Source organism: Rhea americana, unplaced genomic scaffold, assembly GCF_003343005.1.
Source record: "Rhea americana isolate MKP2758 unplaced genomic scaffold, rheAme1 scaffold_2, whole genome shotgun sequence".
NCBI classification, from domain to species: Eukaryota; Metazoa; Chordata; class Aves; order Rheiformes; family Rheidae; genus Rhea; species Rhea americana.
In genome coordinates, this window is record NW_028186149.1 from 10,096,972 (window position 1) to 10,112,286 (window position 15,315).

The 15,315-nt window shown below is 38.4% G+C and overlaps 1 protein-coding gene across 3 annotated transcripts in view; it reads left to right on the forward strand.

The window, feature by feature from the left end:
• Nucleotides 1-15,315, forward strand: part of ADAMTSL3 (ADAMTS like 3) — a 191,514-nt gene that overhangs the window by 121,766 nt on the left and 54,433 nt on the right. For all 3 annotated transcript variants that reach the window (XM_085303476.1, XM_085303475.1, XM_085303477.1), the window contains 4 exons: nucleotides 5,898-6,055; nucleotides 7,013-7,124; nucleotides 9,642-9,780; nucleotides 11,798-11,848. In XM_085303476.1, coding sequence (XP_085159602.1) covers nucleotides 5,898-6,055; nucleotides 7,013-7,124; nucleotides 9,642-9,780; nucleotides 11,798-11,848 — 460 coding nt within the window. The remainder of the gene's footprint in view (nucleotides 1-5,897; nucleotides 6,056-7,012; nucleotides 7,125-9,641; nucleotides 9,781-11,797; nucleotides 11,849-15,315) is intronic.

Below are 15,315 nucleotides of genomic sequence, written 5' to 3' on the forward strand. Positions count from 1 at the left end.
ATAAYTAAAGGAGGAATTTCAGAAGTATTTACAGGCTTCATTTGTCATAGTCATTCTCTCTGATTTGTTAGGAAGTGAATCTAACAGGTAGCGTAGTGACTACTTACTGGAGAGTTTTATGCTGCCTCCTGTTGCCAAGATGTGAATGCTCTTCATGTGCTYCTGCTTCAGCAGCAGTAGCAAATGCCCAAAGAGCGCCGTATAGCATCTGGCTCTTTTCCCTTCATCCTGTGATTTTTTTTCTTTTTTTTTTCTTTTTTTCTTCTTTTTTAATGCTTCATCCTGGGCTTTATGATATACTCTTGTTCCAGGGGAAAACAGCTGCTGGATTAATCAAAAATGGAAATCTGGTTGGAGATGTAGCACATAACAGAACTGCAACAAATAAATGCTCTGAACCTTGTTTTACAGTCAGCAGCTTAATGTTTTAGGAGACTCCATTTCTTTATAGCTGGTAAGAATAAGGGGTACTTTTTTKTGTGTGTGGACACTTTAAGACAGGGAACATCAAAGACCACGGACATTCCATTGAGCTGCTGTTTTTACGCATAGGTCCCTTGTTCACTGTTGTGTGCTTGAGTTTAGTGAATGATTCAATGGAAAATAACAAAACAAATGGTTATGAATAAAATATTTCACTGTTTTGGTTTTGATTTTGATTTGGACTAAATTACAGCTTTTCTAGCAGTTGTTTTAAGAGCATTAGAATCAAAAGAGMGACTGAAAATTCCCTGAAAATAATCCTCCAGCAGAAGAAACAGGAAAACCAGAAGCTAATATTTTTACAAGTGGCTTATGCTAGATAACTGAGTTCATGAACTTAGGGAGGTTAAACTTCACTAAAAAGAAATGAAAATCTTTTTCCCTTTTTGTCAATTCTTCTCCCCTTACAGAGATTTGCATTACTTGACAGTAAGTAGCTATACATTTAAACACTGCTTTGTCTTTTGACAAATTATTAAGAAGAGAATAGTGTTGCTTCCTTCTCAAAAAGAACATATATTTTATTTTGGGCCCCCATCCTGTGCTATCTACAAATAAACCACATAGAAAACTTTTGAGTACCAATATGATTTATCCCTTCTTGCACTGGGAGCCAGTTCCTTGGGCACTCCAGCTGTATGCTCCTATGAAGATGGTGTGATATCTGCAGAAGGTTCCCTGTGCTATGCTGCCATACTCCTACCTTCCACTAAAAGGAGGAGAAGTTCTTGCAAAGGATCTTCCATCTACAGTTGAGCAAGGAATTTCCGTAGAGAAAGCAAATTTTACATCATGGCAGGGAAAATAACACAAGGTAATAGTTTTAGGTGTTTGGCACCAGTGGTTGCCTAGCTAGGCACAAAACTAGGTGAGTACCCATTCCCAGCCTTGGGGAATTCCCTGTCCCTATGACTGCACCGCTGCAGTTGTAAAGACTCCTCTTTTCCTTAACTTACCATCAGGAAACTGAAGTCAAACTTCCCATTTTTATTCCAGGATTGCAGGGCCCTGCAGGAGGAATACTTGTTTGGTGAATTGTTTTCTAAAACTTTCCGATCAGCCAATTGGTGAAATCTTTACTCCCTGTTACTGCACTGAAATCAATCAAGTGTTTCTTTAGGGATCTGCTCCCCGGTAAGAATAAGCAGTTCACAGTCCAGCACTTGATGTTGTCTAACTCTCTACATACACTGAGCTTTCCACATTCTAGTATTAACTATGGGACAATTCTAAATATATATTTTTGCAAATAGACATTTACTGGAACTTGTTGGAAGCGTACTTGTAGATACTTCCAGATGGTTAGATATTAGCCTGAAAAATAACAAATTACCTGCACATTAATAAAGTTATATTACAATGTTACATATGTTGGATGCTTGGCTTCACTCTGTTTTGGAAGCCTGYGATGACAAGCCCTGGATAACACTGATCAGGAATATATTGCCTTTGAGGTTAACTGTTGCACGGTGGAATAGCTCTTCATTTCTGTGTGACACACTTCTGGGAAAATCTGAGTAGTTTTCTGAGCTTTGCTGACACCTCCTCCAGAGATACAGACTGTGTCTGTCTAGCTAGAACTTGCAAATCAATAAATTCTTTGGATTCAGATCTAGTTTAGCTTTAACATGAATATATGTCATCTCTGAGTTATCATATTGTTGGTTCCTGGACAATATTCTTTGTTTCTGCTTAGAAAAAAAAAAATTTATTAAGAGAAGTAACATAGAGTCTGTAAAATGAGGCAGCTCAGGTCACTAAATTAACATCTAACATCTGTTTGCAACAGCCATTCTTCACTTGCAGTGGTTTGCATTACTTGCCACTAGGTCCTGTATTCCTAAGTATCCTCTTGACTTCATGTGGACTTGGAGGTACTTGAAATATCTTATTCAAGCAATAAAATGACAGAATAGCAGGCGCCTTGCACGAATACTTACTTTTAACCAGTGTGATTCTGGGGTCAAGGCTTCCAGCAGCTTAACCCAAGGATCATGAGTTTAGGATATTTAAAAGATTGTTTTGTAATACAATTCAGGAAAAAAAAATCTTATGAAAAYGAAAAACAAAAATATATAGTAATCATCTAAGTATTTGTTGCTTTTTCTGTGATTTGTTTAGATATATTTGTTCCTAATGTTCCTAATGGTATCTATTTGGTCTTAATGGAAATGTTTTAGTAGTTGGGGCACTTTGATTCCCAGATGTTTTTTATTAAGTATGTTTCTTTAACAAAGTGCGTGTAACTTACTGTTAGATTCCTACACAATGACCAAGGTTAAACTGTTTTGTGGAAATGTATCCTTTAAATTTCTTCCTAGCCGTGTATGAGGTCCTTATTGTACTCAGGACACGTGAGGAGCCTAATATTTAGAAAACTGGGATAATGCTGTGAATACACTTTCAAGGAAGTGTTGTTTTCTTTCGGAATGGCATCACTCTTTTTGTTGGACATGCTCCAGAATGGATTTGTATTCTAGAAGATCTTAATGAAGAAAACACTAATGATGCTCCTGGAGTGTAGCTCTCAGAGTATGTTTTCTGTACAGGTAACAAGAAATGCGCTTAACCTAAATTATGTAACCTTAATTAGCTAACTCAGTCGTTTAACTACCAAAAAATGTAAGAGAAAGAGTTGGAGAAAGAGGATATTTCTAGCTCAGCGTCATCAAAAGGCTCCTTTTAGTTAGGCTTCAGCTCATCTGAGATCGCAAGGTTCAAAACCCAAGGTACTGTGGCTTTTCTGCTATTTTAACCAGTTATAATAGCTAACCTGGATGAAGAATAGGCTGTATTTTACAGTTGTGACATTTCTCTGTRTAGGATATGACAGCCATTTTAGTGACACTATGTAGGCCGTAGGTATGCCTCTAGCATTAACTGTCTACCACACAAAAGTTGAAATTTTTTCTTGCTTACTAAAGACAATTCTTAATGTGGTTCTGGAAGGCTGGCTGCTCCAAGAGAAGATGCCCTGAAGGCAATCACAGTTGCACAGTCACAGTAACTCCTTACATGATTCTAATACAGACAGAACCTCTATTGTAAAACAAAATACTGGATTTACTGCAATGAGTGACAGCACTTTCATGGCTAGATGGCCCTCAAAATCCCTTTCCTGCAAAATTGCCAGATTTTTATATTAACCTTTTAAAAACATAGTTTACAATCCCATATTTAAAAGTGACATTTAGCATATCTTTAGTTTTCCTTGCTCCTGCAGAGTTTGCAAGGGAGTACTGCTGGATTTAATTTCAGTAATAGGATTAGGAAATAAATACCTGATCCTGTTCTGTTGAAGTAAATGGGAAAACCCTGCACCTCTTCCATGAAACAGGATTAGGTGCTATTTCGTGAAATAAGCTAACTCCTAGAATTTAGCAGCATTTTTAAGTACTTAAGTTATTTCTAACCCATCATCACAATGAGACTTGTCTTACAAAGTATCCTTTCCACTCTTCAGCATTGCCTTATGCCATTTTATACAAACTCATTATTCATGAAATTATGAGTAAAATTGTGTTGGCCCAAGTCACATTACAGGCAATTTCTGTGCCACAATCTTTACRTAGTGCTGTCAGCATATTTCATTTGTTACTCAAGATCCTGCTGCATTCCCAAGACTTTCTTGAAAGGAATTTGAAAAATGGCTATGAATCATTGGAATCACTTTCTTTTTTTGTATGTGGACTCAGGAGGAGCTAGGTTGAGTTCTCCAAACTCATTTCTCTTTGGAATATATTCAGAATTTTAATCCAGATTTGGGAGAGTTACTGAATTCACTGTGCCATCTGAAGTGCAATTATTCTTCTTGAAAGGTCAAGGAATTGCATGTGCTTGTCAGCAATGTGCTGTWCTTAAGTATTACTGTGGAGTTAATTTTATCATGTAAGACATATGCTGATTCTTGAAGTATATGTGGAATTTCAATCACTTCAAAGTAAGACTTAATACATTTTTTATATATGTTCATCAAGACTCCAGAAGGGCAAATTCTACTGTCTCAGACCAGMTCTAAAAGCTATTCAGTGCAGTTACTCTTTTTTTTTTCTGTATAAGTCTTACCTAGAAGAAAGTTTGTYCCTTCCTATAACTAGCTGTTGTTGTATTCCGTTGCTGAAGGGCAATGTGCTGTGATCTTTTTTATCAGATCAAAGGAGTCCTTTGTAATTTTAAGGATGTCTCTTTACCTGTTTTCATAAGTCAGTCTGAAAAGGGAAGAAGTGACAAAGGAAAATCTTTCCGTGAGAGAATTGCACTAGCATAGTCCTCTCATTTGTGATGAAAGGGTGGGATAAATGGATGATTGGAAAATAYAGCAAAACAAGGACATAAAACAGGACTCAAGCATCAAAACTTCCTGAGCTGGGAAAAATCCTGCTGAATAGCACCAGAACTGTTGCAGGACCCAAAAGTCAGCCTTGGGAGCCTGACCTAGTTTATCTATACCTGCAAGATTAGCTAAACCGTACCTTATATCCATAAACTCAAAAAACTAGAAGTTTGGAAAGAGCAATTTCACTAAAAATCATTTTAATAAAAAGTTTTCCAGCTTAATTATAGCAATATATAGTCCATGCCTTTATTACTTGCACTGCTGTGACAGACTGTAACCTGAGCAAGTCATGCATCTTGCTGAGCACRTACAATGTGCTGTGCAGAGTGCAGAAATCCTAACTTCCTTGTGATTATCTTTCTTTAACTTTGGCCACTGTAGTTYAGTCAGTTTGCTGGAAGTAACTGAATCGTAAAATGCTAATTCTGTCTTCTGGAAGTTGTAATCTACTTGTTTGTCCTATTTCCAAGGAAAGCAGAATGACAAAAAAGGGTTTTCATCATCACCTCCTCCAAGAAAGTATAATCCCATAAAGAGTGTTGCAGTTACAGACCTTCTGGCCTTACTTTTTGCTAACATGGGAAATACCCAGAATTAGGTTAATGACATCTACAGTGGGTGAAGTGATAAAGGTATTGAGGGGAGTATTTAGTGAGTCTGATACCGTTCAGGCTTCTCTGGAGACTGTTGAAACTATTAGACTTGAATTGCATGGAAGTCTGGATTATTTTTCTATGTACTGATTCTATCCATTTTGTGAATTTTCAAATTGCCCTGTTGAATCCATTGCTTGATAACAGACTATGTATAGCATATGGTCTAGGAAAAACTGTGTAAGAGGTGCTTCTGGTATGGAAGAACAGTGTGATCAGGCAGATACTCCTGTGCTGACACATCATTCAATTGTATATCAACCTGTAATCTGAAGCAGCTAGTATTCTCATAGATATCTTGTGTATATTTTTAATGTGCCTATACTGCTACCTCCTGTAACATAAAGTTTGCAACATTACTTTCTGACTTCCTTGAAAAGAAAGATATCCTGTTTAAGTTTACAAATTGTGTGTTTTCTCCCTAGTTATAGAGTCAAAGACATTACAAGGAGACAAGGGAGAGCACAGTTTCAATGCTCCTGGAACATTTGTCATAGAAAACACAACTGTTGAATTTCAGAAGAGTGCAGACAGGGAAATCATAAAGATCCAGGGACCTCTTGGAGCAGATTTCATTATCAAGGTGGGCTGTGCATATGTATAAGTCTACTAAAATACTGGAAGTACCAGGAATAGTGTAAGCAGCTGTCCATTAGCATGTAAAATCCTTTAGACATAAATTCCAGAGATAATTTATGTATCTAATCAAATTAAAATATAGTGAGGTTAACCTCTCTGCTGTGGTGGAAACACACAGGATTCAGTACCACAGAATCTTTAATGATCAAAAATGGCTGAGATTTTTAAGCGTTACTGAAAGAAGAACAGTGTGGCCCTCTGCGTYGGATTGATGTTAATCCAATGGAAGACTGCCACCTACTGAATCACACCATCGCTTCCAGCAGCACCCTCTCATCTCCTTTAGGCATTCCTAATCCAGCTACTGACCACGTCTGGTCCTTTTAGTTACTCTAATACCCAGATCACTTACCAATGATTTGTGTCATATGTGCAGATATTTTTGTGTATAAACACACCRAACATTGTTTGTGCCAAGGGAGAGTGGTCATAGTTTTCTATCAAAAATGTCAGGTGTTTCAGTGTTACCACACCACTTGTCTTTATTCTTCGTGTTGTAGAAATAGGCACTCAGTAATTCAATATTTTGCATCTCTAATACTACATTTGGAGTAGACCTGTCTGAGTGTGAATCAATATGCTTAGTTCAGCTCTAGATTTAAATCTGTAGCAGATTTTCAAAATCTGGCCAATGATGAGGTAAAGCAGAAGCTCACAGTTAGGAACTTTGTCAGTCAACGATAGATAATCAGATGGAAAGGCATATTAGCACCTTGAATATCTTGAAAAAAGTATTTGACTTTTGGAAACTTATGTTTAATTAGTGACTGTAGTCTTTTTTGAGGTCTTAGGCCTGTTGTCATATTAATTTCTGCACTGTTATTACCTATGAATTATGTTACGAAATATCATGAACAATGGAGTACAGTATACGCATGTGTTGTAATGGAAATTTCTTTAGACCAGGTACTCTGGCACAAAAGACAGTGTGGTTCAGTTCTTCTTCTATCAACCCATCAGTCATCAGTGGAGACAGACAGAGTTCTTCCCCTGCACAGTGACATGTGGAGGAGGTAAGTGATAGCAGTTCTCCCGRGGTGTTTACAGCTGAATATCAAAAGGGGCTAGTTGGAAAGTGGATGGTATCGGATTTGTGGCTCTTTGCAGAGGTTTCTTGCTTAAGTTAATTTTTCCTCCCCCCTTTACTGTTATTTCCCCACTACACTGAATTTAAGGAACTGCTACTACAAACATTTATGGCTGGCTGACCCTAGGTGCTCAGTCCCGATTGCAGCACCACAGCTAACCTGCGGCGGCTTCTGCATTTGGCTTCAGTGCTATGGTTTATCCCATGCTTAGAAAAAGTGCAGCTGAGCTCTGCTACTGCTCATCCTGCCCAGTCCAGTGTTTGTCCAGCAAAAAGCGTGGCCTCGTGCTGGGAGATTTTCACATCACAGATAGCAGTTTCAGCTCTGCCAGCATCACCTCCATCATCTGAAAGTCACAGTGGGAGATCAGATAGTAATACTAGTGTAGTGATTTTCCTGGAGAATTGAAAGAAATGTGCTTTAATTAGTTACTTGGGACATGAGTAGAAGGAGTTAAGGATATTTAAAGCACAAGAAATCTGAGGATCTTTTGACAGACCATCTGTTTTGGCACTTGTACTTCACTTTAATCTGAAATGCAGATAATATATGTGTATAATATGCAGTCACATAGGAAACTACCTTGTAAGATACTTGGCCCCCTGAAGTGTGATTCTTATTAGAGATGTGAGTGGCAATATATATTCTCTGATCATCACATTGAATATAAGAGGTTTTCCTTAACCTACCTCACAAGGGAAGAAGTATAAAGCATCACRATTATTTGGCTTTTTCAGTCAAATCCAGCCTTATTGAGACAAATACTGTGTTTTGAAAATTATGTCTACATGTCAATCTTTTTGAAACTAGCAAGTGATTTCACGTCTTGCTTTGTATCTGCATGTCTGCAATATGAAACTAGTATCTTTATTAACAGAGCTTGACACTCTTGAAGGCAATCCTGAGAGAGAGGCCAGTAGCTGAAGAAGCACAGAAATGAAGTTTCTGCTTACCTATGAAAGGAATAGTGTTAAGAATGGCATATTCCTGAATGGCATGCAGGGAAGCTGTGTGGCAGCTGCCTGGTTTGAGCCTGTTATCCTAAAGGGAGTTTGGTCTCCAGACTGTTTGGCCTGTTTCACTGGCCCTAAAAGAAAGTTCCTCATAGCAGAGACTTGGAATCAATGCGCTGCCATGCCTCATTTGGATAGTCCTACTTTTACTTCTGTAATCTCCATGGATGGGAGGGGGGAGTGTGTCGCAGAAAGAACAGTCGAGCCTGATTGAGCAAGAATGTTTAAAAATTGCATTTATCTTGTTTGCAAGTGGCATATCTTATATAGGTCCATTCAGTACTCACAAGAAGTGGCACATGTGTGCTTTGAGCACTGGAACTGCTCAGTTCTCCTTTATGGTTATCACTCTCATGCATGATGACACTTTGAATCAGCCAAGAGACACATAAGTGAAGCCACTGATATATGATGCTGAAGCATTTTCAGTAGACATTGGCTCTTATACTGTTATTTATTGACTCCATTTGGATTTTCATTCTTGTGGTTTCAACCTTTTTTTTTTTTCCTCACATACCAGAACATCCTTCTCTCCTCAATTTAAGTCCAAGTCAGCTCTTCTCAATGAGCGGTTTTTTTCTTAGCCAAAAAAGCAAGCTAGTGGGTTTATAAAACTCAGATCCTTTCAGTGGTTTATGAAACTCAGATCCTTTCTCTTAACCAGTCTTTCCACGCAGATTATTTTCTTATTTTCTTTTTTTTTTTCTCCACCAAGTAGTTACTTTAGGTTTTCATTTGTTGGCTCTTCAACTAGGAATGGTCTTGAATATATTTCTTCATTTTCTACAGGCTAACTTAACAATGATTTTGGATCTCATCTTCAATTCTTTTTTAAATGTTTTTTTTTTAGCATGTGTGAGCATGTAATATAGCTCTTGCTAACACCCATCGTAAAGCCTGCTTTAAGGTGGTGGTGGTGGGATATTGTACATTGTGGAACATGCAACACAACCGTGACCTTGCAGAGTCCCCTCCATGAYAAGTGAGCTGCTTCACTGCATGCATACCTACATCACATAAAAATATGTGTGCTTTTACTTGTCTCCTTACAGTATTGGGGACAGGTTTAGCTCAGTTGGTTAGAGTGTGGTGCTGCTAATGCCAAGGTCACAGGTTCAGTCCCCCTATGGGCTATGCTGAGGGTTGAACTAGATGATCTCCAGAGATCCCTCCCAATCATTCTGTGATTCTATGATTATCAGGATAACGTGTCAGAGTCTTATCTAGCATTAGCACGGTTTAACACCAGTTGTTACCCTGAATTGCCTTAAATGAAGATCAGGTCCTATATTTTTCTATACAGTATTTCCTTGTTTAAAAGCAAAAGTAACACTGGAAATTGCTTGAATGGTCAGCATATTATTGAGAAAAGAAAGCTGTTTGCATTTCTCTCCCTCTGTTACCACATTTTGCTTTGTTTGTACTTTAGGTTATCAGCTTAATTCTGCTGAATGTGTGGATATTCGTCTGAAGCGTGTTGTTCCTGATCACTATTGTCATTACTATCCAGAAAATAAGAAACCAAAGCCGAAGCTAAAAGAATGCAATATGGATCCCTGCCCTTCTAGGTTCGTATGACAAATATTTAAGTATGTAGTGTCTACGGTTACTAAGGAACAAGCAATCATATTTGTTTAATTTTGTTTCTTTTCATCTTTAGAGTTACTTAATCTTGGTTGATTATGGCATGCATTAAAGGCAGACATCTGGCACCGTTGCTAATGAATTTGTGACACCTCCTCAATGTTGTAGAATAGAAGGAGACTTTATTTTACAAAGACATGTTGCAAATATCATTTTGTTCAAGGGCTAATTCTGCCTTAGGTCTTTTGTCGAATGGTATGGCACATGGATGAGAGGTTGTGTGAGGAAGACAGACTGTTTGCCTGCTTTTGGATTTATTGATGCTGCCATTCAGGATTTCTCATTACAGACAGACAGTAGCTCCTTTTCTCACTCAACATAGTTTTTGCACATGGTTTATCCGGTTTATTCATCTGCCTACCATAAAAATCTCATTCTTCATTCACACTATGAATTTGTCACTTTAATAATTAAAGTTTAGGAGGGGTTTTGTTTTTAGGGTTTTTTTTTATGTTACAAGATAAAAAAAGTTCTAAGTAAATATACTTGTGGTACAAATACCACAGAATATTATTGCCAAATTATAAAGGCTATAGTATACATAAATTGTATTGAATTGCACTATGGTATTTCAAACTGACTTTTGGATTGTCTGGTGAGGTTTCCTGGCTGTGCTAAAGTATCTTAAAATAACATCACAGTATCAAGTCCCAGAACCTCACATTAATATGCCAGCTGGCTGAGCTAGAGTTATAGGCAAGAAGAAAAGGAAACCCTCTCAATGGATTTCATTTCCTATAGCTAAACTGTCCATTTCCTTTCATTCCTGTTGAACATAATCGTTGATAGTGACCTCTAACAGTTATAGATGTGCAGACTCTCAAGTTTTTTCCTGGACAGTTGATCGCTATATGGAGCAGTAAGAATTCAGTAAAGCTTCATAGCAATAGGTGCCAAATGTTACAGAGCTAGAATGGGAAAATTAAATATAGAAAAGGTATAATTAGCTTTCTTTCTTGCATCTTTAGCCTATACAGTCAGAAAAAGTGAAAATACTCCTAGATATAAGATCATATTTCTTAGCCCTTGAACTAAAACTACATGCCTGCTTTGTGCTGTGCAGTTGATGAAAAAAGCCCTAGAAAGGTCCTAGGCACCATCCAGGGCCTATTAGAATTAATCCCCTGTTGCATTTATTTCGTTGCCATTCATCTTCCACAAAAAAGTATATTACAGATATATGTGTGTAACTATTTTCTTGTTAGCAATGTTACACAGGCCTAAAGGATCATAGATGATAAAGTTCTTTGCTAAAAGGTTGTTCATTTCTTGGTTTTAGTGCAAGTAAGTGGGGAAATTGTAGTGTGAATGTATCTCTGTCCCTTCAGAAAAGTTGGGAGTATAAGTCATGGTTTTCACAAAATCACAGAATTGGTAAGGTTGGAAGGGACCTCTGGAGATCATCTAGTCCAACCCCCCTGCTCAGCAGGGTCACCTAGAGCATGTTAGACAGCGTTGCATCCAGGTGGGTTCTGAAGATCTCCAGAGAAGGAGACTCCACAACCTCTCTGGGCAACCTGTGCCAGTGCTCCGTCACTYGCACAGTGGAGAAATTCCTCCTCAAATTCAGGCGGAACTTCCTGTGGTTCAGTTTGTGCCCGTTGCCTCTAGTCTTGTTGCATGCAACTGGAAACAGTTTGTCCCCGTCCCCTTGACACCCTCCCTTCAGGTACTTGTACACGTTGATGAGATCCCCCCTCAGGCTTYTTTTCCCCAGGCTGAAGAGGCCCAGCTCTCGCAGCCGTTCCTCATGGGGCAGGTGCTCCAGCCCTCTGATCATCTTAGTAGCCCTACGCTGGACTCTCTCGAGTAGCTCCATGTCTCTCTTAGAGACAGGAATGTCTTGTAATTGCTTGCTTTAATCATGAGCAAGTAAAAGTGTTTATCTACTGTACATCTTGGATATGAGAAATAACGATGTGATATTTATTTTGTTGACAGTGATGGATTTAAAGAAATCATGCCCTATGATCACTTCCAGCCACTTCCTCGGTATGTATCATCAGGATAGCATGTGTGTCAGTATTAGCATGATTTTCACTGCAGATACGGTATTTGAGTGCAAAGGTCATGGAACATCATCTTCTGATTTTGCTGTACAAGAAAGCAAGTTTCTAAAACAATTCTATAAACATTTTTAATACTTGTGGCTGATTTCAGTGTGCTTTCAATGATTAGCTTAGTAAGAAGTTAACACATTGTTCTTGAAAATACAGACGTGAAAAACTTCAGAAAAGTGTTATTCCCCTAAGCCTTCTGCTATACTGTTGAAGAGCCTTTCAACATCTCCCTTTAAAAGCATATATGAATTCTTTTAAAGATTTTTAGTTTGAAAATGTATGCAGTGAATATATCCATTTATACAAACAGTCCTCCCAGTGTTGCAGCCTTATGTTACATGGCTCTCTAGAAATTCTTATTCCCTTAAAAGATACTATTCTTCTGTTCTTTCATTATTTAGACCAATAGTCTACGTATTACACCAAAGCTGACTCAGCACTGTAAAGATACTGAATTATCTGAATATGTATTGCCTACAATTAAGTCATCAGAGCACAAATTCCTACTTTTTTTTTTTCCTTTAACCTTTGTCAATCAGAGGAATGTAAACCTTCTCTGGAAGGTTTAAATATTTTGTGAAGGATGTTAGGATTTTAAAAGCATTGGTTCAGATCTACTGTTAATGTCAAGAGTTCTAGCTGATGGAGACAAATGTATATTTCTCCCAGCTGAAGCTCTGCAGTATTGTATCATGAATAATGTATATTTTTCTAAAGAAGAAAATATATGGTATAATAAGAATGAAATCAAACTTGCATGGCTCAATGGAGCTACTGATAACAGCTGATGTACATGGTCAGAGTTATCTCTGTAACAATTTATGCTTCTTACGGATCTGCTGCCCTGTGATATACTTTGGCTTTCATACATAGATTGAGATTTTTTTCCCTCTGTGGCCTTATACTGTAATGTTTCATAATTATTCTTTTTCTCTCTTTGGTTTCTTCTGCCAATTCTACTGTCAGTTCCCTTGTGCTTCAGATCTGTTCTGGAACTAAGCACAATTTATTTACACCAGTATTTCATCTTCTGAATCGCTCAGAGCTTGGAGACTAGTTAGAAGAGAAATTTAATCTCCCTCCTGTGCTTTACTGTGCTGAGCATGTTTGCATGACACTGTGGTTAGATAGATTGTGTCTGTGATAAAGCTGTGGGCAGGTTCTCATATTTCAAACGTTAGCAACTGCAGACAAAGGCCCAGCTCATTCCGACACCTCTGTGTGCACTGTTGGAAGGTACCATGGTCTTCCTGGACTGTAAGAGGGCTGAGAAGGGCTCAGTGTTGGTACTGTCAGGTAGGAAAGGGAGAAAAAAATAGGACAARCTGAGTCCTTTCACACTAAAAGAAACACAACAGGGCAGTATAAGCATCTTTTCCGACTGGAATACCTGAGGGAAGACAGCAGCTGGAACAATCAGTTTGTACTTGCATCATGAGGTCAATCTGGTCCAGCCAGGATCCAAGTCTTTCTTCAGTGTAGCAGAGTAGGTTTTCTCTGTGCTGTTGCCTTTAAAGTAATTGCAATGCATTGGTCTGCATCAGGTCTGCTGAGGCTGTTCCCCTTTTCTTTCAGCTTTTTCTTTTCTTACCTGCTCACATGCTAGCCCAAGACTGCTCTTGCAAAGCAGGCAGAAAGCAAAGAGTTGGAGATACACTTTAGCAAAGCTGTACATGCTCTATCACCTTGACCAGCAGTCATTTATCACAGCGCCCGTGTAACTCAAGGGCCMTGTACTGGACTGCTTTGCAGTCCTGCGGCATTTGCCACTACTTTCCCATTCACATGAGGAAGTTGTGGGAAAGTCATGGTGCACACCACAAAATCTTGAAAGAATTCTCCTGTGGCTAGAGTTGTAAATGCCCCACTGAAATATTTTTACAGATGGAGAATTCTTTTGAAATAAATATAAAAATTTCCCAGGATGAAAATTTTCTTTTAAAGCTTTTGGAATACCTCCATTTATTTCAGACTTGTTGGACTGTTGAGAATCCCTGGACAGCTGCGGGTTCTGGAAAGTATCTTCTTGACTGCTTGCCCAAGACCCCCCTTTCCGCAGTAGCCATGGACCTCACTCCATTTTGAAAATGCTTATGGGAGTATGGGATCTGGAGTATGTTTGAAACTGATGAGATAAAGAAAAACAACCATAAAACTTTATGCCATAAACACTTGTGAGGCTAGTATTACATACAGCACAGTGAGCCTTATATATAAATCCATGAGCTGCTAATTCATTGAAAACTTAATTGCTCTTTAGTTCCTGATATTTTTTTTAAGAGAAAATGAATTAACACTAGCCATTCGTTCACTCAAAGGGAAAAAAGAGTAGCTTTGGCTCTCTGAGTGTGTTTTTCACTGGTGATAAGATATCAACATTTAGTCAGCTAGCTATATTCTGTCTACTTTTGAGTATATATAATTAATGTTCCATGGCTTGCTGTGTTTCAGACTCATTCTCTCCTCTATTGAGCTTAAACACGATTAATATGTTTTTGTAGACAGTTTAATGAATTGCTGAAAACAGGAAGTGTACTTGACTTATCTACTAGATCGTAGAAAGTGGGTAGTAATTACTTAATTTTATCTTTTGATTTATAGGCCTCTGCTTCATCTAATCAGAGATTATGGCTTCCCTTATGATATCTAGGTTACCCTGGATGAACTGATTTTGGTGAAATATTGTAGTACTTGCTGAGTCCACCAATCATAGCTGRTATTTYTTTTTCGTGATCTTTTTGGAGCCACTGCAGTTGTAATATGAATCAGTTTTAAACCAACAGGACACTGACATGCCATGAGACATGCTGCAGAACTCAGTCAAAGCCAAGCACTGGAAATGGTTTGGATGAGTGGTGGAGAGGAAGCAAGGGATAAGAAGGGAAGCTAGGTGAAGGGTGAGAAAAGTTGCATGGGACAGAATGAAATTTAGAGGCAAATGCTATGATAGATGCTTGTAGTCTGTGAATGTGGCAAGAGTGCAGCATGACTGAGGTCATTCTTTAGTAGCTGATTATAGTTCTTTGTTGAAAAGTGGTTGCTTAATTATGCATTTATGGCAAGATGAAGAAATAAATGAAAGTTTGTAAACTAATGCGACCTCCCCTCCTCCCCCAATTCTCACATTGTATGTTTCAACAGTTTCACTCTTCATCTTGGTTAGCTGTAAGGTCATGGGTAGATGTTCGTTCTGAAAACGTTCCCTTCCACCAGGTTTATCATTCCTCTGTTGGAGGCTTCTGCCGCACAGCTCTGCTGTTTGACAGGACTGTGTGAATTTTCCTTAATCTGTGCATCTCCCTGCTTCAGGAGAAATAAGATAGGTCAGCCAAAGGAGCTGAAATGGATGATCAGCTGCTTTTTGCTTGAAGTGAGCTGGAAGTGAGCTGGGAAGTGCAA